The following is a 27,475-nucleotide window of genomic DNA, read 5'->3' as shown; positions in this document are numbered from 1 at the left end:
TGTACTTTATAAAATGCCAGCAAAATGGATCAGTATTAAAATATAAAGCTACATTTTAGAATGTAGAATTATTTTAGATATACAAGCTGAAGATGCCATTAACTTTCCAAGAAATCTACAGAAATTAAGTCCAGAATTTATTTGGACATGTAATGAAAATTTCACTCTTGGTCAATATGATCCTTGAAAGATACAATATTTATTTTCATAAAGTTGCAGTCTTTTAAATTCAGTCATAGGAAAAACAATATTTTCATTTGGGAAATTTACCAGGGGTGAAAATACAAAAAAAATGTGCATATTTCACTGTGAATTAATAACAACAGAAATCTGATCAGGGTATCACTGATAAATGTATATAAAATAGATATACAGATAGATAATACTGTGTGTAGAAAAATACTTTAAATCATTCCAAAGTTTTGAAATTTTGTTTTTCTTTCATTGATTTCCAGGATCAATAGATAGATATTAATAAAAGGTTTCTCAACAAATATATAAATCCTGACTAGCATTACCTTCAGAAAACTTACAAGACAGTTAAAGAGATCATTTTGTTTCCAGTTGTTTTCAAACACACCAGTGGTCAGAAGGATAGACTCTACACCCCCATTAATCTTTTTAGCTGTCTTTTGTCAGAGCCATACAGGTTTTGGATGTTTTCTATTTTTTTCTTTTCAAATCATGGAACTAATAATATTTTATAAAAGCAACAACATGGGAAATATGTTGTCCTGTGGCGTTCCATCTGCAAAGGCCCAGAAGTGGAAAAAACCTGTGATGATGATTCAAACATTAGGAAGAGAATAATTTTACCACAGAACCCATCCTTTCTGTAAACAGTAATTCTTACTTTATTTCTTAAGAATATTTCTCAAGAAACCATAGCTCCTCACAGTCATTAAGTGAAGAAATACCAGGAACTGGCATAAATTTCTGTCTAAAATAAGTGACTTCTCTTCAGATGAAAGACATTTGAAAAGTATAAAGCTGTCCTAGCAACTCCAGAGGAGTTCATCTCACTGATATGCTGGATGCATTCAAAGTAGAAGGGCAAGATTATGGTAGCTGCACAGCGTAACATCATTTCTATGATACAGTAAGTTTAGACCCCATGTATCAACATTATCTGTGTTTCTAAAAGCATGTAGTTATCGCAGCTCTACAAAATAAAGTGTTGATGAATTTACCTGTATAGTCCTCTGAGTGCCATCAATGGTGACAGACAATAAGGGTGAAGCCAGGTTCCACTCGCTGGTCACGTTTAGTTTCATCCCATCAACTTCCACCTGTTGTGACACCAAACAAGGCTGTTACTATGAAGACAGACAGAAAACTGATCTCAAGTTCATTGCTGCATACAAAGCAGCAACCATTTTAAAACAGATGGCTCCCAAACAACCTGTCATGTTTACTGCTTCTGCCATAAAAGACAGGGTCCAACAACAGAGTCTTCTAGCTATCTCTGGGGAGAGGTGAAGGACCTGTGAACAGCTGCCTCTGAGTAGCAAGGTTTCAAGTGATTTCTAGCAAGTAACAAACAGCCATCCAACTTTTAAACCTATCTGGACATGCTACATTTACTGCAATTAGACAAGTAATGCATATAAATTCCAGTGACACCTTGCAACCCGCACAACAGGCCTTGCATATAATATTCTCTCCAAGGACCAAGGAAGAACTTTTCCTACGCTTCTAATGAAGGGTTTTGCATTGTTATCTTAATTAATATGAGGCAGTAATTAATTCTTTGGTGTTTTATCTCAAAGTCCAGAAAAACTTTGCAAATTCTATCATGTTTTCTCTCAATCTACACCTGATCAGAGGAATGCAATTTCTGACTTGAATGTCAATATGGCTATCCAGAAAGAAATTTAAAAAAATAATAATAATAATCTTTATGCAAAATATTTCTATATGAAGAGCAAAATTTCTGAGTTCTGAAAAACTATAGGCACACTTGTGTATTACAAAGAAGGTGTAATGACACTTCTGTTATCCTTCCATTGTATAATATTGTCTGTTAAAAAGTACACACAAACACACTCAATACCATAAGAGCCTCAGAGGAAGAGTCAGATTAAGAACAAAAATATTACTATGTGCAGAATAACACAGTTAAGGATTAATGTTTGTGGAGTATTTTTAACATTCACCATGATATCTAAGGTAGATAAATATGATTTCAGTCGTACATTTTACTACAAACAGAAGAAAAATACTGGTTAGCTGATTTCCCAAAATCTCTAAAATATTTTCAATCACTAAATTACAGACAATATTGATAATGTCACAAATATTGCATACATTCTCAGCAAACTAGAAGGAAATCACTGTATTTAGAATAAGAGCTGAGCCCAATTTGGGCAAAATAAAATGTATAAAACATGCTCTTTTAGATCACAAAGACTAATAATTGTTTCATCTGACAATAAGGACTTGCAACAGTAATCTTAGCGTAACTTAAAAGAAATCCATAATAGACAAGTGCAGAGAAGCAATATATAATCTGATAGTTTCATTTCAGTTAAGGAAAAAAAAAATCTCTGGCTTAAAAAAGTTCAAGTTTTATAGACATTTCACTTTAGAACATAAAAGCTATCTGTAAGTGATAAAATCTACTCAATTTCTATAGGTTTTAGCTATAAATAAAGCTACATGTAAAGAACATGAAGAAAAACAAGTCATTTATAATGGTTCACCAATAGGCCAGATTAGCTGGCATGCTTCAGATACTTTACACTGTTCCAGTGATGCAAAACAGCCATAAACCCGGTTTGAGTTAAACCCGTCCTGCAGCTGTTTTGCATTGCCAGAGCACTGCAAAGCAGCTGAAACATACCAGTGAATCCAGCCCAATATCAGCAAAGCTGAATCAGCAAGTACCGTCTTTATTAAGACCAGCAGAAACATCTGAAAAAGACTTTCCCAACAGAATAAGGCAAATCTGTTGCTCCGTCTCAACTCTCTTCGATTAGCAATTGAACTTTGGTAAGACAATTTTTAACAAAAGCTATCCATCACTATCATTATAACAAAGTAAAACTGTCTGCACTGGAACCTGGACCTGAAAAGATCATTTACCATGTTTCTCCAGGGAAGGAAGGGCAACGGTATCAAAGCATACCAAACTAGTGGCCAGCAAACAACTGCGACTGTATGCTGTGGTTGTTGTACTGCAAGATTTACACATGGCCTCATAGAAAAGCTACGGCTGATAGCTAAATACTAGTGAAGGGTGTCCCAGTGGCAAGGTGCAAGTCAATATCTTCATGCAAAAATCAATTTTATCATTAGCTCTTTTGTCGCTGTACAGAGGAACGAAAGAAAAGAAAACCAAGTGTGTCACAGTGGCAAACGACATGTTTAGAATCCCTCACAAGGGCCTATACAAGTCTAGTCATCATTGATTCCAGATTAAGTTAGCATCGAAGAATTTCAGGCAGAAGCCAGCATGAAAGAAGAGATGCTAGCAATCAAAGCCTAGAGCAGGTCTAAACAGCTGTGGCCCTCTGGGAACACTATGGTTGCTTATGTGTAGTAGGAAAACCAGCAGGCAATATGTTGTCTCTACTGTGTTTTCTCCATTCAAGAAGGAATAAAGGACCAAAGGAAAAAACGTGTTATTTCAACTAATGAATACCCTAAGAAACTGCAGCAGTCCTCTCATATAATGGAGCTACAGGATCTCAGACAGCTGCTTTCACCTGGAGCTCACCATGGTACATGCAGCTTGGGAAGATTTTGATATGAAGCTGAGAGGATCACAGGGAAGTCGGCTGTCGCTGCTCCAATTGGTAGAATGGTAAAGCAAGGAGGCCATCAGAGAAAATGAAGCAAGGACTGAAGATATTTATCCACTTAGGGAACATGCTACTTTCACTACGAACAATGAACTCTGTATCAGGGGAAAGCAGAGGACAAAAACAAAAAACGGTCAGGGGGAGAAGGGGCAGAAGTGGAAATCAAAACCAATACCTCTCCTGATAGAGGAAATAACCCTTCCTCTGCAGAGAAGCCAGGCAAAGTAAGAGCAGCTCAGCAGTCAATAGCCAAGCAAACTTAGTTGATGGAGACAGGGAAATAGATATGACGTTCAAAGAACTTATCTCGAGTTTGCATTTGCATTCAGTTCTTCTCTGGCAATGCATATGGTAATAAAACCTTGTCTTTTTTGGTTTAGGCTTGGGTTTCTTCTGGCAACTAATGAAAAGTTAACATTGACTATTTCCTGTTTAGTTTGTTTCTGTGATCACAAGATAGCCATCAAGGAACTCACCACTCAAAGGATTCTGGCACTTGAATTATATGAAAAATATGCTAGTCAAATCACTCATGCAGTGGGTCACATTGTGCTTTACATCACAACTAGACAGTCCAGGTGTAGCCTCAGCTACTCAGTTCCAAGCACATGCCTGCGTATGTTTGTGCCTCGCATATGTGGGGAGAAATTACTCTAGAGTAACCGCGGTTGTTTGAACCGCTGCTATCACATCCATGTTGGTGGGGCTGGGCTTTTTTAGTGCTTTTTTTTTTCTTTTTAATAGGTTGGTTTATTCCTGTGTAAGGACATAAAAGATAAAGGAGCCATGGTTCTCCTTTACAATTATTTCCAATTCAAAGGCTGTTGTAAATGAGGCCTCAAAAAGAGGAATGACAAGTCCAAGACACAGAGCTAGAAAAAGGTCAACAGCTTTCTCTTCCTTCACAACTTTTCAGACTGATGCTGGCATGCACCTGAACTACAGAAGCAGCAGCCCCTTCACCTCTCATGGACTGAGTTCCTGATGTTCAGCAGGATAGGTAGCAGCTAACTAAGAGTGCAAAGAGATGTAAAGCATAATCTGCATTCCATTTCCTTTTGAGAACATCATTTGGCATTTTATATACATGTCAGGCAATTAAGGGAGGCAGCACAAGCCTGAGTGTTATAGCCCTGTTAAATTACTAATGCAGAGTCTCAGATACATCTGGCACATGTCATTTCTTTTCTCCTGAAAATGAAGGTGGTTTTCCAGGAGACTGGAGGGCAGCTACAGCAGTTGCTTCCTGTCTGATGCTTCAAAACACTGTGCCTGCACTTCCTAATGCCTGCCTTAGTCTGAGTAGCTTGAAACTGCTGACTTGATTCCACGGTTCCAGCTTTGCCTCCCATCACAGTGGTTTAACTCGATGGTTCCAGACTTGGTTCAGCTCTTGGTCCAGAGTCCCAGCCCTACTACTGAGTTACACTGTCCTGATTCCTTACACCCCTGAATTCTACCACTTGCAATAGCAGAAGTACTGGCTTTCCCTATTTGATCAGCTGAACCAAATGAAAAGTCACCCTCTGCAGACCTGCCTTGCTGAAAACTTTCTCTTATCAAGACAGCTGTCTATGAAGACATGAAACATCTTCAACATTCAAAGAGGGAAACAAATATTACTCTTCAAAGGAGATTTATGGATACTCAGTGTCATAAAGAATTCAAGCAACAAACCCTTCCGCTGGTGTTAATTTAGCTCCAATGTAAACCTAAGGCACGACCTGTGGGCAGCAAGGACTCTACAAACTGCAGCCTACAAACCATCTTGCAGGGAAGGAGAAATGGCAGCAAGCATCACTGTTGTAAACTTCAGGTAGCATATATGTTTGAATACTTTCCTCAAGGCTACACAAAGCTGCCCTCTAGGAGAAGTAACTGCCTCAGATAAAAACCTGTTCACCTACACAATTGTAATCATCATCTACCATACCAAAGAAAGCAAGCAAATTCTTTCCCTTCTGAGTCAGGTAAGGGTATTGCTTCTTGCACAGCACAGGAGGTATAGCAAGAGAAGGTGGAGCTGTAAGTAGCTGTATTAAGTAATAACAGTCTGGGGTGATCTCAGACTAATCCAAATAGAGTTGGACAAAGTGGCATTTGGTTCCTGACCAGTTTTCACAAAATTCTTAGAATTCTCATCTAATTTGCTGTCCAGCTAATGGAGCAGCACATGGAATAGAAGAGACAAATGGCAACACTCTGTTCTTGTGCCAAAGTTATTATCCCTTGCTTTTCATAGCCCTGTGTATCCTAAGGAGTGAGACCAAAGTCCGCATGTGGCTGGTCATTCTCGGGCTTTCTTTAGAAGAATGATGCATAAATCTCAAGGCATTTTAAGGTATAAAGTACCTTGCTAACCCTTGATTTAAAGAGCTCTTTCCCAGCCAGCAGGAGAGCTCAAACACTGTCTTTCATCTCTGAATATTCCTAAAGCTAATAAATACAACATGCTTCATTATCATGAAAATGACCAGCCACCTGGAGGCTGTGTCCACAAGCATTTCTGGTCATTTGCAGAGCTGTCTTAGCAATCATCTGGTTTTCTATATGGTTGTCTTCAACTCATCTGCATTGTCTTGAAGTACCTTGAAAAAGAAAAGGAATCATATCTTCTACATCAGGAAATGCTATCAGCCAAATAGTACTTCATATGTAGCCATGCATAAATGCAATGAAACCCATGAAGATTTCCCACATGGGCAGATCTTATTGTTTAGGTTCTTTCTCCTGTTCTTTGAACTGTACTTGCTAGTGACCTGGGGTCTGCTTTCCCATAAAGTGCTTGACATTTTTCAGGATCACAATGTGAAACAGGTGATGTGCATCCTTGACAAATTTGCAGATAACACAAAATTGCAGGAACCAATCAATACACTCGAGGATAGTCCTGCCATCCATGGGGACCTAGACAGGCAAGAGTAATGGGACAACGTGAAGTGCATGAAACTTAACAAATTGTTAGGACCTTGACTTGGGAAGGAAGAATCCCTTGCAATGATACGGTCTGAGGGAATGACTGGATGGAGGGCAGCACTGCAGAAAAGGACCAGGGGACCTAGGCAGACAGTGAGCTGAAATGAGCCAGCAGTGTGTCCTGACAACAAAGGGGAATAGCAGCATCCTGGGCTGTATTATCAGGAGCACAGCCAGTAGATTGAGGGAAGCAATTATCTCCTCCTACTCTGCACTCATTAAACCACATCTACATACTGTGTTCACTTTTGGGACTCTCCAATACAAGAAGGACATTGACAAAGCAGAGTAGGTTCAGGGGAGGGCCACCAAGGTGGTCAAGGGGGCTGGAGCACTTGCTGTAGGAGCGGAGGCTGAGGGAACTGGGTCTTGTTCAGTGTTGCAAAAGGAAGGCTTTGGGTGGACCTAACAGCAGCCTGCCAGTGCCTACAAGGAGGTTATCCAGAAGATGGAATCAGGCTCTTGAAGTGGTGCGTGGCAGGAGGAGAAGAGACAACAGGCACAAATTGAAATGAGAGAGGGTCAGACAGGATAGAAGGAGAAACTTTTTCACAATGAGGACAGTCAAGCAGTGGAATAGGTTGCCCCGAGATGTTGTGCAGTCTCCGTCCTTGGAAGTTTTCAAGGCTCAGCTGGACAAAGCCCTGAGCAACCTGGTCTGACCATCATGTTCTTTACCTTCCCAGAAATGTGCTCCAAGAGGACTAGTTCCATGCTTTTCCCAGAAGCCAAAGTGAAGGTGACCAGCCTGCAAGTTCCCTGGGTTTTGCTTTTGGCCATTTTTTAACATGGGTGCAAAATCTGCCTTTCTCCAGTCATCAGGGACCTCCCCCAATGCCCATGACCTTTCAAAGATATAGAGAGCAGCCTTGCTATGACATCAGTCAGCTCTCAGCACTCTTAGATGCCGTATGTCTGGTCCCATGGATTTCTATGGGTTGAACTCCCTCAGTCCCTGACTTGATCCTCATCCATTGCTAGTCATTCTTTTCCTCCTTGAACAGAGTCAGACAGACTCTGTTGGTGAAGACAGAGGCAAAGAAGGCATTGAGTACCTCAGCATTATCTAAATCCTCTGTTATTAAATCACCCAGTTCCATTCAGCAGTGGGCCCACATTTCCCTTGCTCAGCCTTTGATTACTAATGTAGCAGTAGAGCTCTTCTTGTTACCATTGATGTCCCTGGCAAATCTCAACTCCAGGTGAGCTTTAGCTTTCCTAACACCATCCATGCATGCCTAGAATTTCTAAATTCTTCCTTTGTAGCCTGTCTCTGCTTCCACAGCTTGTATGCTGCCTTTTTGCCCTGAAGCTCTACCATGATTTTCCTTCTTAGCCAAGCCAGTCTCCTGATACATCTGCTTGTTTTCCTGAGTATCAAGGATGGACTCTTCTTGTGCTTGGAGGATGCTGTCCTTAAAGACCTGCCAGCTTTCCTGAGCTCCTTTGCTTTTCAGCGCTGCCTCCCATGGGATTGCACCTACCAGCTAATTAAATAAATAAGAAGATAAAGTCTGCTAGCATGAAGTTCAGGGTCTGTACTCCATTAATTTCCTTCTTCACTCCCTTCAGGATCCTAAACTTCACTATTTCATGGTTGCTGCAGCCAAGGCTGCCATTTATTATCATGTCCCCATTCAGTTCTTCCTTGTTAGTGAACAGCAGATCCAGCTGTCATCCCGGCTCACCATCAACCAGGGAAGGGGCTGCTGCACCTGTATCAACCAGTACCTGTGTCAACCAGTTGTCCCCAACACCCTCCAGAAATCTTCTTGACTGCTTGCATCCTACCATGTTGCGCTTCCAGCAGATGTTAGAGAGGATAAAGTCCCCCATGAGAACCAGCATCTATGACAGAGACTTCCTTCAGTTGTTTAAAGAATGCTTTGTCCATGTCCTCACCCAGATTAGGTGGTCTGTAACACAGTCCCACCACGTTAATTTAAAAAATTGTAATTGATCAAAGCAGTAGCCTTCATCTGCCCAAGTTTCACATGTACAAGGCACACAGGCAATTTCAGTGGAATCCACATTGACACAACTTTCAAGATGACTAGCCTCATCTCATTGAAAAAAGAATTAAAGCTGAAAATGCCATAAAAAGGGAAGCTTCTTCCTTCTGTTTCTGCAGATATGTATTTCTTATGCTTTCCTTTGAGAACGACACATGAAGAAACTTGGTAAACGAATGCTTCCCTTAGTACCTTAAAACATATTACAAGGTTTTGCTTATCACAATTAGCAATGGTCTCAAAACCTGAAAGATGAGCTACCAAAAAAAGTGCATTAAAGAGCAAACAGGATAGATAGGTCCTGTGGCAAACAGCGCAGTGTATCAATAAACTCATAAAAATGTAACAAAAAGATGTCATATTAAGACTGCAAACACTGGCTTACAAATAAAGCTGAAAGCACTTAAGTTTGTATGACAGCAATATCTTTCATACAAATTAAATACTTTGTGGTTGCAGCTTGCATTTTCAGCTTGTAGTTGTTTACAAAATATATTCACACCAGATTAACAGGTACTGACCTTTTTTTTCTTCTTCTTCAAGTGACTGTAAGATTAGCTTTTCAGACTTTTGAAGTGGTTGTCCAGGTACTTTCAAAAGGAAGTTAAAATATCTGAGTTTCAATCTCATTAAAAGGGCCTTTTTTATATATATATAAACTTTTCTTTTGTTCACATTATCACTTACTTTTAAAAAAGACCCCGAGAGTTCCAGTCTATAGATCACTTGTCCTGAAAAAAGCTCTGTTAACTATTTATAGATCATGACCTTTTGTACCAAACTAGATCAAGCAATTTATCCAGTGCATGACTGCAAGAGAGAAATTCATTTGCTCTAAGCGTCATCAAGGCAGCCTTTTACCTGCTATGAACAAGACCAGAAGATCTGAATTGCTAGGCTTTTACTTCAAATGCACATTTTGACATTGCACAGGGTGCCATCACTTCCTTCAAATTTTCAAAGTATTAAGCACATTCATAGAATTGGCAGCCTATAATCACAGGAATAGCAAATAGCCCACAGCCACTAGAATAAAGCAAACAAATATGCACAGATTCAAACTCTCTCTTTTTTTCTTTAAGGTAGCATGTGCAGATGCAAATTACCATTAGCTACTTTGGTATATCTTGCTTTAGAAATGGGAGCATGCCAGCCTAGAGATTAAGGAGAGAGGTCTGGAACAGGTATCAGCTCCAAAAGCAACAGAACCAAAACAAAACAAGATGAGAGAGGGAAGTGACGGCCTTTATCACTTCTAATCAGCAAGGGCTTTCTTCTGGCACTCACCAAGGCTGTTGTCCTCTCTGAAACACCCACTAAGAGGCTGCATGCAGCAAAAACACTGCGCTGCAGCAAATGCTTTGTTTCACTGCTTCTTGTGGAGACACTACTAAGGAGACGGTTCATATTTGTAATCTGCCTAAACCCAGTAAGGCTTAAAAAAAAAAAAAAAAGTTAAAAATATGCAAGGAAAGAAATCAGCTATTAGGAAATTGTTCAAGTTTGCTGGCAATGGCCTGAGGTACAAAAAGCACAGGTGTTTTGGGGATTATGTCATTTGTTGTTTTAGACCCAATACAGAATAGAAAAAAGAGAGAACAAGGCTTTCTTTCCTATTCCAGGTGCTCCGAAGGCAGGAACTCCCTGGCTCTGCCTGGCTAAGTATGCTCCAGCATGGGTACTTGTATTGCTCCCAGGTGGCTGGGAAACAGTGCAGGTGGGTCAAACAGTTTGCCATGCATACTGAGCACTTTCAAAGTTGCATCACACTCCAGGTTTCCTTGGCTGGTAGATAATGTGTTGGGGATATTCTCCTTTTTTGTCTTGAAGAGGAGTCTAGTATAGAAAGCAATGTCAGAATCTGGGTTGTTATGTCGGGAGTGAAAACTGCTTTGGTAAAATGAATATTGATATGGTATATTCATGCCTATCTATTGAATACACTAAGCAACTCTGATTTCTGTCTTTCAGCTGCAGAGTTTCCATTCTTTCACTTCAGGGGCACACAGTGATCCCAAGTCCTATCTCACTTAACTGTGTAAACTCCATAATGACATTGTAATATCATAATGCCGCTATGAAACAAGACAGATTAAAGCTACCATTTTAGGCAAAAAACACATTTTTGAATAGTTTTTTTAAAACATTCATCTAATATATATATTTACTGAGTGAAAGTTACGCAGTAAGGATACACGAGCTACAAAAAGATTTAACTAGAAAGACAGTATCACCAAAAGCTGGATGTCAAGCACAGAGTCATGAATTCATTAATTCCTACCCTGACTGTCACTGAATGACTAGTCATTCACAACTCTTGAGTCTCTAATTTTTCTTTTCTTAATTTGGGGAGATGGGTGGGAATTAATACTGGCTATTGAGGAATTCCCAGTACTACTGCCTGGATACCTATTTGGAAAGATGCCATCATAGAATTTAAATCAGAAAGATTTTTTTTTGTTGTTTGTTAAAGGAGACAGGCAGACAGAGACACACACACACCACCCCAGCAGAAAAAGGTTCTTTAGTTCCAAGTGGTCTCATTTCTGCCTCCTTTCTAAACTGAGTTATGCATTAGGTAGATTTCTGTGTCTGCTCTAAACAAAGCACCATACCACAGCAACATGAAGAGCATTTGTAATCATGAGGACCATGTCCATCAACTGAGCAGAAGTGTTTTATTTCAAACATCATTTGCGACTTGGTATGGAGATTCAACAAAATCAGCAGGCTCCAAAGTAGGTAATGAGAAAGAAAAGCATTCCTTTATTATACTTGGAAGTATACTTGGAAGTAGTGTACCTTGGCTTAACTATATAGGGTGGATGACCACACTGGACACAGTCAGCCACTGATTTCCATTAATTTTCCTACTGCACTGCCCCAGTAGCAAGGCTATCTTCTTAAATTAGGAAACAGTTAGAATAGGCAATACAAAAAAAAAAAAAAGTGTCTTTGATTTGACATTGTGCAGTGACAAGAAGAAAGTACAGTGGGCAACCGGGTATGGATTTCATCCAGCAGTTCCAACCTGCTGCTCTCAGCTGTCACAATAGGATATAGGTCAGCAGTGGTCCTTAGGTTACCCCCAGCCCAAGCTTATTCACCATTTACACTGAAAGCTTTACATGCAAAATATCTGCTGTTGCATATCTTCCCCAAACTGCCCCTAGATGCTTCAGGACAATGTGATAAGCATACTATGGAACTAAAACTGATTCTTTTTAAAGACCAGCTTATTTTAACATCATCTGCCTCAGATCCGGTGTATGCCCTTCAATCAAACACCAAAAGGAGCACACCTGAACGTTGCATTAATCCACTGGATTAAAAAAAAATATGTTAACAACTAGAATAGTTATATAGTTTGCCAGTTATCAGAACAAAGTGGTCCTAAAAAATCTTTTCTTACTTTTACAGCTAGAAGTTAAAAGAAGAAGCTTCAATTTTTGAAATAAAAATAAGCATTGGGGAAGAGGAGACTAGATACAGAAAAAGATGTCTGTAAGCCTATTTCCATTGTTTGGTGTGCTTCCACATTTATTAACCTTAAAAGCAAAGCAAGTGTTTTAACTGAAGACTTTCCAGGAGCTGGTCAGAAGTGAGACCACCAGGCGCTTACCAAACCCCTTCCACCATTCCCTGCTCCCCAAACACACAGTTGAATCATTTCTCCCAGGCATGCTTGGGTGGGGTCAAGACAGCAACATGCATTTTTATCAAATACACCAACCACCTTGCAGGGTGTAATGTAATGCCTGTAAGGCATTATCAGGAGTAATAATAAGCATATTCTCTCTGTAGAAACACTCTCCTCTAGTTTTTAAAGTAAACACAGAAAAGGGAATAATAGAATGTCATGGCTTCAGAGGTGTCAACGATAAATAGAAAAGGGAGGAACACAGCCCAGCACACAAGGGATAAGGAGGAAAAGCTGAAGCAACAGGGAGAAGAAGGGATATCAGAAGAGCCATCAGCCATCTACACAAAAGAGGAAATACTAAAAAGTTCTGAAGCGTTTCCATAAGCAGAACAAATCAGGTCATGTAGCAATGTAAAAGAGTTGTTTTACATCTAATGCTATTTATCTTCTCAGTTAATGGAATTGCATTGTTTATGTTAACAAACCCATAACCATGGAGTCACTCAAAAGGCAGAAAAGTACTGTGGTAAATAGATGCCTGTTGGAATTCTGTATTTCCTCATAGTTCCAACTACTCACATTTAATTATGTGATAGTGGCTTGCTACTGACTTTTACCAGGGTAAACTCAAATTCACCATGCTAAAAGAATCAATCAAATAAGAAACAATATTTCCTCAAAAAAACCCCCACCCCATATCAATTAAATCTAGTTTTGGGTTAAACAATCTTAATTGCATTTTTAGCACACAAAAGTTGATATGGAAACTGTTCCACCAGTTGTTTGGAACACTCAGTTTTCCAATCTACGTAAGTGCAGGGGAAAAAGTGAAGTGCACACCCTGAAATAATTTGGCATTAGAGACAGATTACCTACATCCTTTAGCATTAAACAAAGATAATTTTCTCAACAGAGAAACCTCATAAAGTGATTATGATACTGTAACTACATATTGCAGTCAGCACCTGCTAAACAACCTCTTTATTTTAATCACCTATAAATATTCAGTCTTTTGGCAAATCAAGAATACGCATCTTTATAACAGTTGTCAACAAGAATGGAGCAAATTTTACACTGTCCTAAATAAAACATGCAAATCCTCATGCATTAAGCCAGGAACACATATTTACTACAACAATGAGAAATGCTGGAGATATCAATTTAGAAGAAAATGCACAGAGTACAAAACAATAATGTTATCTACCTCTTAGGCAGAAAAACCTAAAGAAAGAACAGGACATCCTGACATTGTAGTCTCCACTATCTTTGCCTGCTTAAATACCAAGAGAAATGTATGAACACTTTTCTTTTTAAAGGTTTTGTCACAAAAGGCTTATCTCACATTGAATCCTATTGTAGAGCTATCTCTAAACATGTTTGGGACCTCTTAGAAACTCTATTAATATTGCTTGTATGTGCGCAATTATCTTGATTCTTCTGTTATGATCTTTTTCTGAAAACTTAAAAGACAAAAAAAACCTCCTTTTAGTCTAATAGCCATCATTTCCTATTTTCCAATGTAATCACAAAACATCATTAAAATTCCAATGACAAAAAAACGCGAGGAAAGTCTAAATCTGGAACAATGCTTCCGTATTTAAAATTCTAGCAGTCCTCAGAGATACTAGCATTTTCCTACTTTCCCCTAACACTTTAGGCAAAGGTCCAATTCCTGAGCTTAGGGCCTAGCCTAGCTGGGCTCTATCTAACACGCACTGAAGAAACACAGCAGACAGGGACCCTCATACAGTCATCAGGCAAAAATTTCACTAGTCCAGTCATTTAACACAGTCCCCGCAACAGGATGCAGAGATGCTCCAACCAGGGATGAAAGAATACAAAAATCTCCTTAAGAGAAGTTCCTTCTTCTCTTAAGAGAGGGGGAGAAGAGATGAGCTCAATGCAAGGAATACAATGCTCCTGAACTAACTTTGTTCCCATTTTCACAATAAACTCAGCCAGGGCATCTCTGCTCTTAAAATGACCAGCCAAAGTCATTCGCCCAGATGTGACAAAGACAGTATACACATACCGTGTACAAACAACTGGGGTTTACCTCTAATGACTTGCTATAGGGGAACACTCAGCCCATCATCTTAATTTGGTCTCAGAAGGGTGAAATTCATTCTCTCTCATCTAAGAAGAGAGATTTAATTCTGACATCACAACACAAAGGAGTAGTAGGAAGTGTCTTAGAGACTGGAAGGTACAAGATGAAAGATCAACATTAAGGATTTTGCTCTGTACTATATACAAAGCTTGTTTTCAGAAATTACAGAAAAACATAAGTGCACACCATGTTCTTTGGCAAAACAGGGCTTACAACAGTCTACACGTAAAATCCAAAGCAGCAATGCAGCTCACAATGGGAAATTTAAGAGTGAATGAAACAAAGCAAAACCAAAACAAATATGATAAGCTTTCCCCAGTATTTTTAAAACGCTTGAGAGAGGTTCTATGCAAGTATATCAACAGGAAATGTAATACAGCACTACTTAGAAAATAGGCAAAGTTAAAAATGAAGAGGTAGACAAAGTGTCTAAAAAGCAGCACAGCATTTTCAATAAAATTCCAAAAGCAGATTAGAAACACTGGAAAAAAAGGCCAGTAAAGTTAAAACACCAATAAACTAGAAGTGAGCTGGGGATTCAATAAGCCAAAATAGCCAGTATAACCTCAGTTTGAAAAGACAGGGAACAACATCTCAGAGCACGAAAATCACAGTCCTTGTCTATAGAAGTGCCCCACCTAGAAAACCACCTTAACAAAGCTGCATTCACATGTTAAAAATCAAATACATTGTAAATGCTAGTGAAACAACTATAAAAAGCCTAGTACAATTTTGTCTACCTTGTTCAGGGTGTCATTATTCAAAAGCAGCTGACAATTTGAGGAGAGTACAGAAAGAACAACAAGGACTGGGTCAGAGGGAGGTCCTGAATATACTATTGAAAAATACCAAAAACTCAAAGGGGTCAACACTCAAGTTATTAGCAACAGGCCTACATAACACCACACTTGCTTCCTGTTTAAAATTATACTCTAGACACCATTCTGTCTAACACTTTGACTTACAGATAGACTTTGGCAAACAGAAGATGGGAGGGAAGGAATTACAGCAATGATTTGAAAATCTCTAAAAGGTATCATAACCATTGCTTTTGAATGGCATGAGTAATGGCATAAAATTAAGGAGAAAAGCTAGGATGAGTCAGGAAAAATCTCTTCAGCCAAAGAACAAATGGTTTCCCCTGTGAACAACTGTCTCTTCCACCCCACTGGTAGAGGCAAGGCGCAGATCAGATTAGCTGTGGGATAAAGGCCCAAGAAAGAAGGTAGCACTGTCCCTTCAGATTTTCTTCAGCTGCCTTTCCCAAGTGAAGGATACAGATGTTTTGCAGGACCGCTGCTCCTCAGTGAGGCACTGTGAAGACCCAAAGAGCTGAGAAGCAGGGTTGGGGGGCCTCTACCCTCTACACAGGGTGGAATGCAGCAAAGGACTGTCATGAAAGGAAATAACACCCCAGTTCCAATTCTTCCCAAAGGGCTCCTCCTGATGCAGCTGTGTGGTAGTCTATGCACATTTTTGGAAGATAGGTTTTCCTTAACCCTAAGACATTATTTACAGCATTTAGTATGCTTAAAAACAGACGTAATTTTGCCCTAACAATAATTTCAGTTTATCCTGTATTTTAGGATCTTTCTGCATAGTGAAGTGAACACGGCATGTTATAAGCCGAAGCAAGTAGCAAGCTCTATGCCTGTAAACATACCTTTAAGCAAGTTAGTTAACCTAGTGTTGCATGTACAAAGGGGTCAGCAGGCGTGAATGGAAGATTTGGCTGGCTTCAAGTATTTAAAATAAAATTGTTACTCCGAGATAAACAATACTGAACGATGCTGCCATGGCAGTTTAACTTCTGACAGAATCCAATATGCTTTCATGAATGCCATTGTTAGAACAGTACATGATACTACAAGAGCATTAGGAAGCTACTTCTTGGAAATGAATGATAGCACAAATCACAGACAAGCCTTGTTTTTCATATGGCCATTAAATACATGTCATTTTCAACTTGCCACTACTTGCACCTACCGTAACAATTATTCTCAATTTCTTTTCATCTGTCCCATAAAAAATGATTGCTTCTGCTTTACTTAATCCTCCACTTACATCAACTCTATTGTTCACCTCCTTCCCTTTCATCTTCTCCACATTAATTCCCCACATCGCTTTTGATCTAGCTTTTTGTTTCCTTTTTCCCCCTACAGATTCTTCCTGATGAAGAACTTAGAGCCATAATGTTGCATTTGATGTGCACAGTGATATTTTATGGATTTGCTACTCTGTGTCTATTAGTTCTGTGTAATGAATAACATTATACAAAATACAAAACAGGTTGCCTACGTCTGTATCAGGGATCTTAAAAATGAATTTAACTACACTTTAAACGTGACTATTTACCCATAAAATGGAGCACTTTTAATTATAATTGGAGCAGCATATGCAAAGAGCAGCCAGAGAAAACAAACATTTCCTCCTTACAGTCCAAAGAATTTTCTTTGCCATAGTGGCAAGCCAAGTTAATAGAATAATTGCAATTTTCACTGCTGCTAAATAAGAAATAGAAAACCTCTCCAGGAACTGTTCTGTGTGGCTGTAATAAATGCCCACAGAAACAAACTAACCTACATTATTCATCCCCCCTGCAGAAAGGATGGTATTTTTAACAAATAGAGAGACTGCAAGTAGAGCTGCTCATCTTAGCTGATATAATCAATAAATTATACTTTTAAGTACATTTTACATTTAATTTTCAAAATGCAGTTTAGTTTTTAGTTCAGGCAAGTATTAAAACTTATGTTGAACAAGCGATTCTAAATAATTAATGGAAGAGTGCAGGTTTTGTGTTATTAAACTAACAGAGATGCCCAAATTTACAAACTTCTTTACAAACTTTACAATAATTTTACTTACTATACTATACTTTCCTTACTATAAGATCATATAATGTAAGCTAAATTATATGTTTATTCAATCATGTCAAAACCAGTCACTGGATAAAATCTATGAGCAGTCCCAGAAGTACAAACCAAGGCTCAGGCTCTCCTCCTCCCAGCCTAGCAAAGTCACGGCAGGCCAGGAACCACGCTCCTCCTCGGGCCCTCAGTCTCCAGCCTCGTCAGTCTTGTATTCTCAGCTGCATCAGCAGAGCTTCAACAAGAAGGGCTCTAATCACCTGCCTCTACATGAGACGGGCAAAAGTGAGAGTGGCTGCTATCTTTTATGCTGAATTTGACACTAGTAAATGTTTGTTAGGGTGGGACTGCCATTTTAGGTTCCTTCGAAGGATGCAGGTGCAGAAAGACACAATTCATTTTTCTAACTCTTCAGGCCAGATAGCAGAAACACTAGGCATGCACACTAGCAACACTCCACACATCCTAACAGAAAAGTTTGGGGGAAGGACTGCAGAAGGAGAAAAGGGTAACTTTGTAATGGAATGATGCCTGCTGTCTTCCTAGTCAACAGGTGTTAAATGCAAAACTTTAGTATCCTTGGGCTTATTAATTGATTTTTATTTAAAAATATATAAAAAGTAAAAATCCTTCACTGCAGACAACTGAAGCCAACCCAAGAAGCCTAATTTTGTTCTACTCCAAAAAAAAAAAAAAGGAAAGAAAAAAAAACCCCTTCTGTCTACTCAACTACACCAATTTTCAAAGCAATCATACTCATTAATGCCACCTACGAAAACTGACACACATACATTTGACAATTCACAGGTAAAGTATCTAAGACAAGTCAAAATATCTAAAAAATCCACAAGACTAGCTGCCAAAGCCATAAACACATAATGAAATGCTGCAATTCCAACACTGAATCTTTTACAACTATAAAATGATGACACAAAAAAGAAAAATACATTTTCTGTATTAATTTTCCAATCAATTAGTCTTGAAAAATTCTTGGCAGGTTCCTGAATGAGAATTCTATGAAAACAGAATTCAGACAGGCTCACACTGTGACAACAGATCTCATGAGACAGAACACAGATCATCTGGGTTTACTACTTACTCTTGTTACCTAAAATGAACAATCTCTACCTTTGCATAACGATAGTTTAAAATCAGAGACTTTTTTAAAAAAAATTGAGAAAGCCCTCAATTTTGCATTGTAGCTTCTATTGACCAGAAAATAACTGAAGCTGTACATGGCTTGTTAACATACATATAAAATGTAATTACCAGGCAGTGCATTGATCTTCACTGTGGGGATTTTCCTTGTTATAAAAACAACAACGGTAGTGTTTAATGATAGTAGTAGCAAGTAGGACTGGTTAAAAAAAAAAAAGAATATTCAGAATTATGTCATTAATGAAAAGAAGCTCTAGAGTCCTTGAAGTCTGACAAACTTTCTATCCAAGAAGCTGTCAGCTACTGCATTAAGTTTACAGGTCTTCTGTTTGTTAATAATTTCAACATTTGAACATTTTGAGCTTTGGCAGATCTCCTTATAGGAACATAAGATCTTTCTGCCCATGAAGTGGGGATTGTTCAGGTAGAATTAGCTTTGATGCCGTTAAGAGCAAGTCCCTTGGCATTGATATCTTCTGATATAAAGAATTTCAGCCACCTCATAATGGAAACTTTTCATACATTTTTTACTCCGCACAGCCAGATAATATAAAACAAAGAGGGTCGCAGTTTTTCAAATTCTCTGATTCTTTCAAGCTATCACACCATTACACTACTTGCTACTTTAAAAAAAGTCACAATATAGATACTTTAATATTATATTTTATATCAAATATGTGCCTTTTTTTCTTCTTCATACATTTTGTTGCCAGACAAAAGACGACAGAACTATGTCATATAAGTGATAAAAAACTGAATACACTTTTGGTATAGAAGCATATTCTGTATTTCTACCATTGCTGGAGATATTGGTTTTATTAATAAAGTTCAAAATTTCAAAATCCTCCTCCTTGCTGACATAAATGCTATGTAGAAAAGAAACTGATGTTTTTAGAAGTAGAGAAATGCTGAATAAAGAAGTTCAAATACGCAGAAAACAGAGGTTTGAAGTACCTTATTTATATTTAATCTGTTAACCGAGGTGTGAATTAGGAGACCATCAAGATGGGGGCATACCAATAGGAACCCTGGTTTAATTGTGTTTAATTTATTTGTTGCTGTGACTTTGACATTTAGGAAAATGAGGACAGTTTGGAATTAATCAATTGTTTTATACAATTCCATACTCTCTGTCAAGCCACACACCACTGAAAGCCCTACTTACTGATATTTTTTTCTTGAGGGACACGGTACATTATTGTAGCCCTACCAAAGAAACTTATGTTTTATTCAGTTTGCTCATCGCAGGACCTATACAGCCAAACACACTAGAATTGAGACTTACATCAACAGGTCTCTGCTGGGATATAAGTTATAGTAGGTTAGGTCCACTGTAAGCTTAGGCAGACACAAAACCATAGGAGTGGTATCAGGAGAAAATACCTGTGGGTCTTCTGAATTGTTGTTAGAATTACAGCAATGGAAAGTATAAAGAAGCGCCTCTGTTCTCAAAGAGCAAATTTTTACTCAATTTCCCAAATCTCCTATTAGGAATAAATAGTGATTTGTTTTTTTTATTGGTAGCAAATACTTTCACAGTTTGATTTTCACCTGTGCTGAGCATTTGCAATACCACTTGTGAAAGAGTCCGCCAACCCTCGGCACTCCTGGAAATAGGGCTCTATATCTATTGTGAAGCTTTCAAAGACTTATGATTTTCCTGAATGTGGTTACGTAAAGGTTCCAATCCCCTTAATCCAGCTTCTCAATGCAGAATCCGTTTGCCTGGGAGATCTGCATGCTTCTGGTGTGAATAGTTCATAGACAAAGATGATGTCTCTACAAAAGAAGGCAGCATTTGTGTTTTCTTGAAACAGGATGACTGTGACCCTCCCTTGCCATTACAAAGATGATGCTGTTGTATTGTTGATCATGTTAAGAGTATGTTTTTCCCCACAAAAGGCTTCTGAGAATCTGCAATGACAGCATGGTGCCCTTTAACTGAAACCTGGCAATGCTGCCTATGTGATCCAGCATGAACTGTTCTCTGCATAGGGCTGCCTGCTGGTGGGCTCCCTATCATAAAAGGCTAGCAGCTGTTGTTAAAGATATTCACTACGGTTCCAGCACTAAATGACAAAGAGATTCTCCAATAAACTGATTAATAAAAAAATTGGAAGGGGAAGAGAAGGGTTTTTCAATTTGCCCCTGCTCTGACAACCTGTTTCTTCTTGTTCCTTGGACTCAAGACAGACCAGACCAGGGGGCAAGTGTGACGTGCTCTCCACACTCAACAAGGTCTTTGCTTTTATGCAGGCTGGGAGATGTATTGACACTGACATTCAGCAGACAGACACGGCCACCAAATAAGCTGTTCCAGTGGCTGAGGATGGAGCTCATCTTTGGCATGGAGACAGAAAAGCATGCAGTTCATACAGGCAATTTCAAATATTCTCATTGACTTTCTTTTCCTTGTCTCTTTGAAAACATTAGGAATCTGGGGAGAACTGAAAAAGATGGTGACTCAGGCACAGTTTAACTAAGGTAGGCCCTGTAAATATTTTTGAATATGGAATTACCCAGCTTTTACAAGACCTTGCATATTGAAGCACTTTGGAAAAAAAGTTTGTTTCTGTGGAGAAAAACCTTGAGCAGGCTTTTTCTAGAAGACAAATATGCTTCTCGCCTGTGAAAAAACAAGTGTCAGACAATCTGCAGTTCCACAATGAGAAGAGAAAGACTCTGATATCCTCAGTATTCCTTTACCAACCAGCAATCAATGTTTATTAAAAAAACATAAGCTTTTAAATACTGTTTCATGCAATTAAAACCACAAATGAACTATTTCCAGTAAAGCAGGTAAGGAAATTATGAAGCTGCATGTACCATGAAGTTTCAGTAACATTTTAAGAATTTTAGAGCTTGTCATGGCCCTATTCAGCTTTGTTTCATTGCATTAGATCTGTAATATCTAAACTGCCAATAGCCCACATCTTTAAAAGTCCCAGTTCTTATGTCATGCAATGTAATGCAGAATGATTTAACAAAACTGTAACAGTATCCTTAAATTTACAGAAACAGAACAAAAACTCAGGCCCAGGAAAATAAAAAACGTTTATGTTTTAGCCTGAGGCCTGCAAAAACCACTTCTTCAAAAATAAAACGTATGGCAACCATTATTATAAGTCCAATAGATATTTCTTAGCTTTGGAAGTATGCAATCAAAACCGAGATTATCACTGCTATTTTAAAAACAGTTGCCTTATACTGGAACAAGCGAAAAAAACATCCTAATTTTCCACAGCAGACTGCACGAGGGATATGGTTTACATGCAAGGTAAAGGGCAGCATGCAACTCAAGGTAGAATCCCTACAGTACTAAAGCTCAAGGTTATCTAAACCCAAGAGACTGTTAACACAAAACATTTCCTTAGAAAGGCCACAAGGTGCAAATAGGGAAAGGAAAAAAGCGAGGCGTGCTAAATCACAGTTCTCCCTGACTGACAGATTCAAGATACTGTGAAACCAGTAATAATACTATGCTTTTTAAAAATTGTACTAATATATGATAAATAGGATGCATAAATTTATAGAAATGTCCACATATATACACTCATACAGAATATTTAAAGATAAAAAAATACAAGTGCATATATTCATGTAAAAATCACAAGAAGCATCCATGTACATAAATGGCACAGACAGAACAATCCCTCCCTTCCCTTTCTTGCAACTCACAAAATTCCTTTATCATCAATAACTTAGATGATTTAAAATTTAAAAGAAAATAGAGAGTTCCATCATTACCAAATGATCACCACATAATGAAACCATTTATTAAAATAGTGCCTGTCTACATGAGCCATTTCATTCCACCAAATCAAATAGCACAAGCAAAGATGGCTACTTGCATGGGTAAAGACCACCCAGAATAAAGATGCACTATAAAGCCATAAAGAAGTTTGTATGTAGAACTTTCTTTACACGTTCGCTTTATCAGAAAATAATGAATACCTTCTTCTTAATTAATAACGGTTTTAAGATGTCCTTAAACTTGGGATTAGACATTTTATCTTTTTTAATTCTCCCTTAAACTGTTTCTTAAAAGAAGTATAAATCAGTTAAATGAATGCATCTTTTTTGCTTAGCCTCTGGTTAAGCTAAACAAATATTTAAATCCTTCGATGGAAGAGGGTAATGGACTTATACAGGGTATTGGCATTATGGGAGTCATTCAAAGCATAAAAGGGCAGTGTGCAGGAAAACATCAAGACACTTGTTGAGGAAGACGACAAATAGCATTGAAGGCTCGCAAACTCAGCTGGAGATAAAGGGTAACTTACAGGTGAAAGGCTCAGACATCTCTCTTCTTCCCAGTGTTAATTAATCTTCTACGTGCTTTGCACTGATTAGTTTTAATGCTATTACTTAATAAGAAAAAGATTTAACGTAGTAAGATATATTCAGAGATTATTCCAATTTATAAAGCTGTACCTAAATCTTAATGTCTCCAAAGTTTCCAGTGCTACTATTTGCTCTTCAAATTTTTCTTAGGGATGAAACCAAATTGTAAAATTTGCATTGAGCTTTCTTCAATATTGGTGGCAATGGCAGGCACCACTGACACAGGTTCAGAACTAGAGTGCTGTGTTCCACTTCAAATGCAACCTCCAATGTTAGTGTTGATTTCACTAAACACAAAAATGGTTTAATTGAAAAATACGCCAAACTATGTCTGTCATGTGGATTAAAGTAATTCTTGAATTAATATTTTAAAGAGATAATTAGGCCTAACTGAGACAGAAAATAGAACACACTGTATTAGATATTGAAGAAATAATAGAACTTGACAGCCCATGTTATTTTTAATTCTTATCTAGAGATGATGATTAATATATGCTTTAAAATTGTAATTTTAAATACAGAAGTATCCTGGTAATTAGGAAAGCATACAACAGAGATGAAATAGAACCCAAGAAAACCAAATGGGAATTTATGCTCTGAAGCTATTTCATCTGCTAATCACTTCAGCTAACTACACCAGAGCTAAACTCACTAAAATGATAAACTATTTGACATCATTACAAAATTACAGCTGAAGAATAAAAAACAGCATGTATCTAAAGAAAGCAGCTATGCAAATTCAGTAAAGCAGATTTAATAGTTCCAGATGACTGAAAAATGCCAGAGTTGTGCGTAACTTCAAATGTACTTCCGACTGCCATTTTCAAAATAATCAACTTCCCACCTATTCTGAAAAGCATTACTAATGCTAAACTTTCTGGGCACACCCTCAGCTAATTGAAGCAGCTTCTGTTGGGAATCTGAACTGCACAGTAGATTCAAATGATCATACTCAGTAATGCTCCTAAAAACATTTATTCTTAAGGTGACCTAGCATTTCAATTATTATTTCAAGCATGTTTTTACAAAGCAAAACCATTTACCGAGAATTGGGATTTATGAAATAAATTACAATAAAGCAAGTAATGAGTATTTGTATTCCACAGGGACAGCCAAAGCAATTTAAGTATCACCCTTGGTTCAGTTCAGATTCCAGATGTATCCCAAATAATGGACCAACCTGATTTGATTTCATCCATGGACTAGGCTTGGTGGATTGACAGATGAACTGCACTTAATAGGCAATAACCATTCCTCGGTCCTTCCCCCTCCCTTCCCATGACCTCACTTATTTCAGAAAGTTTTCCTTTGCCAAGGCTGGGAAGAACCCATTAGCTGCATAAGGGAGGGGGTCTATTTCTCTGTCTTACCTTAAAAGTTGCTGCTATCTTGTCCAAAGGTATCATATTCTGGCTGTTTTCGTTCTTGGTTTGTTTGTTTAACTGTTAAAGAAAGGAGGCTCATGCTCTCAGTATCCTAGGATTTAGATGTATTATTATCTGTATCTATTTATTAATTGCTGTTATCTTTAAAAACACAAAATTGGCTTTCAGTCTTGCTTATTGCTTATTATGCTGATTGTCCATCAATATATCTTTTCATCAATCTTTGAGAATTTAGATTATGAAACTAACGTAAAAGCGCTTAAATTATTCAAAAGTATGTCCATTATAAATTGACAATTTGCAAAGCCCACCACCGTCAAAATAAAGATGCCGGTTTAACCATACACACTTTTTATTAAACTGTCTGCCTCCTCCCCTATCAACTACGAGAAGACATCAAATTAAAATGGGAGAAACTCTGTGCATGCAATCTAGACAGCTAGTGTGAAACAGCTGGGCTGCTCCAACAGTGACAAAGAGGTCACTGTGTGAAAATACACAGTGATTACAGCAATAAAGGAAACAGCTGATAGAGGTTAGATGGTGGAAATAAGAGGGCAACCACAACAGAAAGACAAGGTTGGAAGGAAGACAGAATGAGAGTGGGAGCAGCAGAGCAAGAGCCTGCCAAAGGCATGGGTCTGGCACACACAACTATAGCACGAGGGGGAAGGGAAGAGCCTCAGTGCCAACATTGTCCGACTCCTACCATCACCACCACTGTGTTTTTGGTTTCTTACAATTCAGATGAACTCTGACCATTTGGGCTGAAACGTTGCTTAGAAACGATTTCAGAAAGAAAAAATTTGGACAAAAATCTGCAGCCATTTCTGGCAAGGAACAAGAATACATTTTTTTGTCCACATTACTAAATTCTACTAACTTCTTTATGAAAGGCTGTAACATCTCCTTTATAATTTGGAACGGAGACTTCAAAATCTGACTGGGAAGTGAAAGTGTTGGAATGCACCTTTATCATCCTCATGAAAACTGCATAACTTTACGAGTTCTATATATTTCAAAGAAATGAAGCCTATATATTGTAGCTCTTAACACACTTCACAGGTAAATTTTTAGAGGACAATTCCTGTGTCTAACACGTACCAACCTAGAGCTACACATTGCTTCCCCTGAAATTGTATTTTTTGGATTGCAGCATATCAGCTCAATTATAAACCCCAAAATAAGACTGTCACCTCTGTGGCTTCAGTGCTTACTCCTGCTAAGCCCAAGCATCAGAAGAAGAAACCATATAATCAATGTACAAGCCACAAAAACTGGGTACAGAGGGAAAGGTGACTGAAGAAGGCAGACTGGAACAAAGATTGGCAGTGTCAGCAAAGGAGGTGCAGAAAAGATGGAGAGGGAAATCAGGAGCAAGTAGTAAGGTGTGGGGGACCTGCTGAGCAAGAAGACTAAGAATGGAGGTAGGAAACAGAGGTGCAATAGAAATGCATAAAACTGAATTTAGCAAATGAAAGAGATGGAAACATGGACTGATTGTGTAAGGAAAAGCAGCTAGAAAACATGGGATGAAGGAAAAGAGAACAATCTAAGGAGTGAGGAAGTGATCTTAGAAAAAGGACTGGCTGGACAGCTGGTGTGGGAGAGGAAAGAGGACAAGCAAAAAACAATGCTGAGGTCCTGGCAAGGGAAAATGGAAATGAGGATCAATGCATGGATGAAAGACAGGAGGCCAGGGGAGCAAGGGACAGCTACACAGGAGAAGGTTCTGTAGAAGAGAACCAAGACTGACTGCTAAGTGAGTGGAAGTCCAAAAGAGACACTCAGACTAGTCAGACAATGAGCACAGACCAGGCTGAGAAGATTGAGGTGTGGAAACTTGGACCAGCGAGAAGAATGAAACTGGAAAAAAGGGATAAGTTGGGAAAATGCAGGTGAGGGAAAAAGACTTCAGTGGGAGGGAGCAGCAAGAACCAGACATACAGAAGGAACAATCTTTGCACACTTGACCACTACACTTTTGACATGTAGTTTGAAATAGAACTCGAGTGCTTGACCTTTACTGTTTCCCTCCAATTACAAAATACCTGCAAAACCAAACCTGCAAAGTATTTCATTCATTCTACTAAATGGCAGTCTTGCCAATAGCAATTAATTACACCCTCAGCTCACTGCAGAGGTCCATGCAATGACCTTAATGGGTCCAGCCCAGCTAACAAAAGTATCAGCATTACATTACAAAGCAAACTGGGGAAAAAAGAGAAAGAACTATTACATAAGAACCTAGGGAATTCTCTCTCTCTCTCTCTCTCACACACACACACACACAGAGCCATTAAATTCAGATACAACTTTATGTGGACAGTAAAATGAAGAACTAATAAAATTTGAGATACGAAGCACTACCTGGCTTCATCTCCTTGTGCATATCTATTTTGAACAGATTCAAAAGACTCAGACATAGTGGTTCATTTATTTTGGAAGTATTCACTATTGTTCAGTTACTGAACAATCTTCATTAAGGCAATTATTCTCCAAACTGTTCACTTAGCCTTATTGCACACTACTCAAGCCTTATTCCCAGACAGAAGTATTTTCTTTACTGTACTTTTCATAGCTCCCTCAGCACATCATATTTAACTCTTTCGCATTAGTGAAACATTACTTTATTTTCACTGTATTCACATCATCTCACACATTTAGTAGCTGAAGTGAGACATCAACAGATTACAGTTAAAAAACAAAACAAAACAAGACAAACCCTACTAAATAGATGTTGCACATGTAGGATCTGATATTTCAGAGTACTTTGTGCTATATAACGTTAAATGTTTTGATATTACTGATTTCCCCAGCAGCCGTTAATATTCAGCATTTCTGTGACTGATTCCAGTCTGAAGTTTGAGGCCCAAAGAATGAAGAATCCACAAAATTGACTGTGTTTAAAAAGCATGGTTTCGAAGATATGGCTAGCATCTCTGAAAAGCTCTTGACAGAAGCAAGAAAGAGCAGAGAGGTCAGCACACAGCCTCCATAATCACAAGATTCAACTTTCTCTTCCTACCTTCCCCTCATTCATTGTCCCTCTTTACATGAAACAAAGGTCTACAGACACCAGTCTCCTTCACTACACAAACTATGGAAAACATCCAGGGCTGGCCTATGTTATATACTGAACAGCACAGGGATTCTGCATTCAGCCACCTAATT

General features: G+C 38.4%; 1 protein-coding gene across 2 annotated transcripts in view; it reads right to left on the bottom strand.

The window, feature by feature from the left end:
* PCCA (propionyl-CoA carboxylase subunit alpha) overlaps positions 1 to 27,475 on the bottom strand; it is a 301,944-nt gene that overhangs the window by 76,627 nt on the left and 197,842 nt on the right. Inside the window, exons 20-21 of one of the 2 annotated variants that reach the window (XM_067293647.1) lie at positions 24,287 to 24,358; positions 1,191 to 1,289 (exon numbers count right to left, since the gene is read on the bottom strand). In XM_067293647.1, the coding sequence (XP_067149748.1) occupies positions 1,191 to 1,289; positions 24,287 to 24,358 (171 nt within the window). The remainder of the gene's footprint in view (positions 1 to 1,190; positions 1,290 to 24,286; positions 24,359 to 27,475) is intronic. The other variant, XM_067293657.1, reaches the window with a different exon arrangement.

Source organism: Apteryx mantelli, chromosome 1 (genome assembly GCF_036417845.1).
Source record: "Apteryx mantelli isolate bAptMan1 chromosome 1, bAptMan1.hap1, whole genome shotgun sequence".
Classification (NCBI taxonomy): Eukaryota; Metazoa; Chordata; class Aves; order Apterygiformes; family Apterygidae; genus Apteryx; species Apteryx mantelli.
The sequence above is the reverse complement of the archived record's forward strand: the minus strand, read 5'-3'. Positions and strand labels throughout refer to the sequence as shown.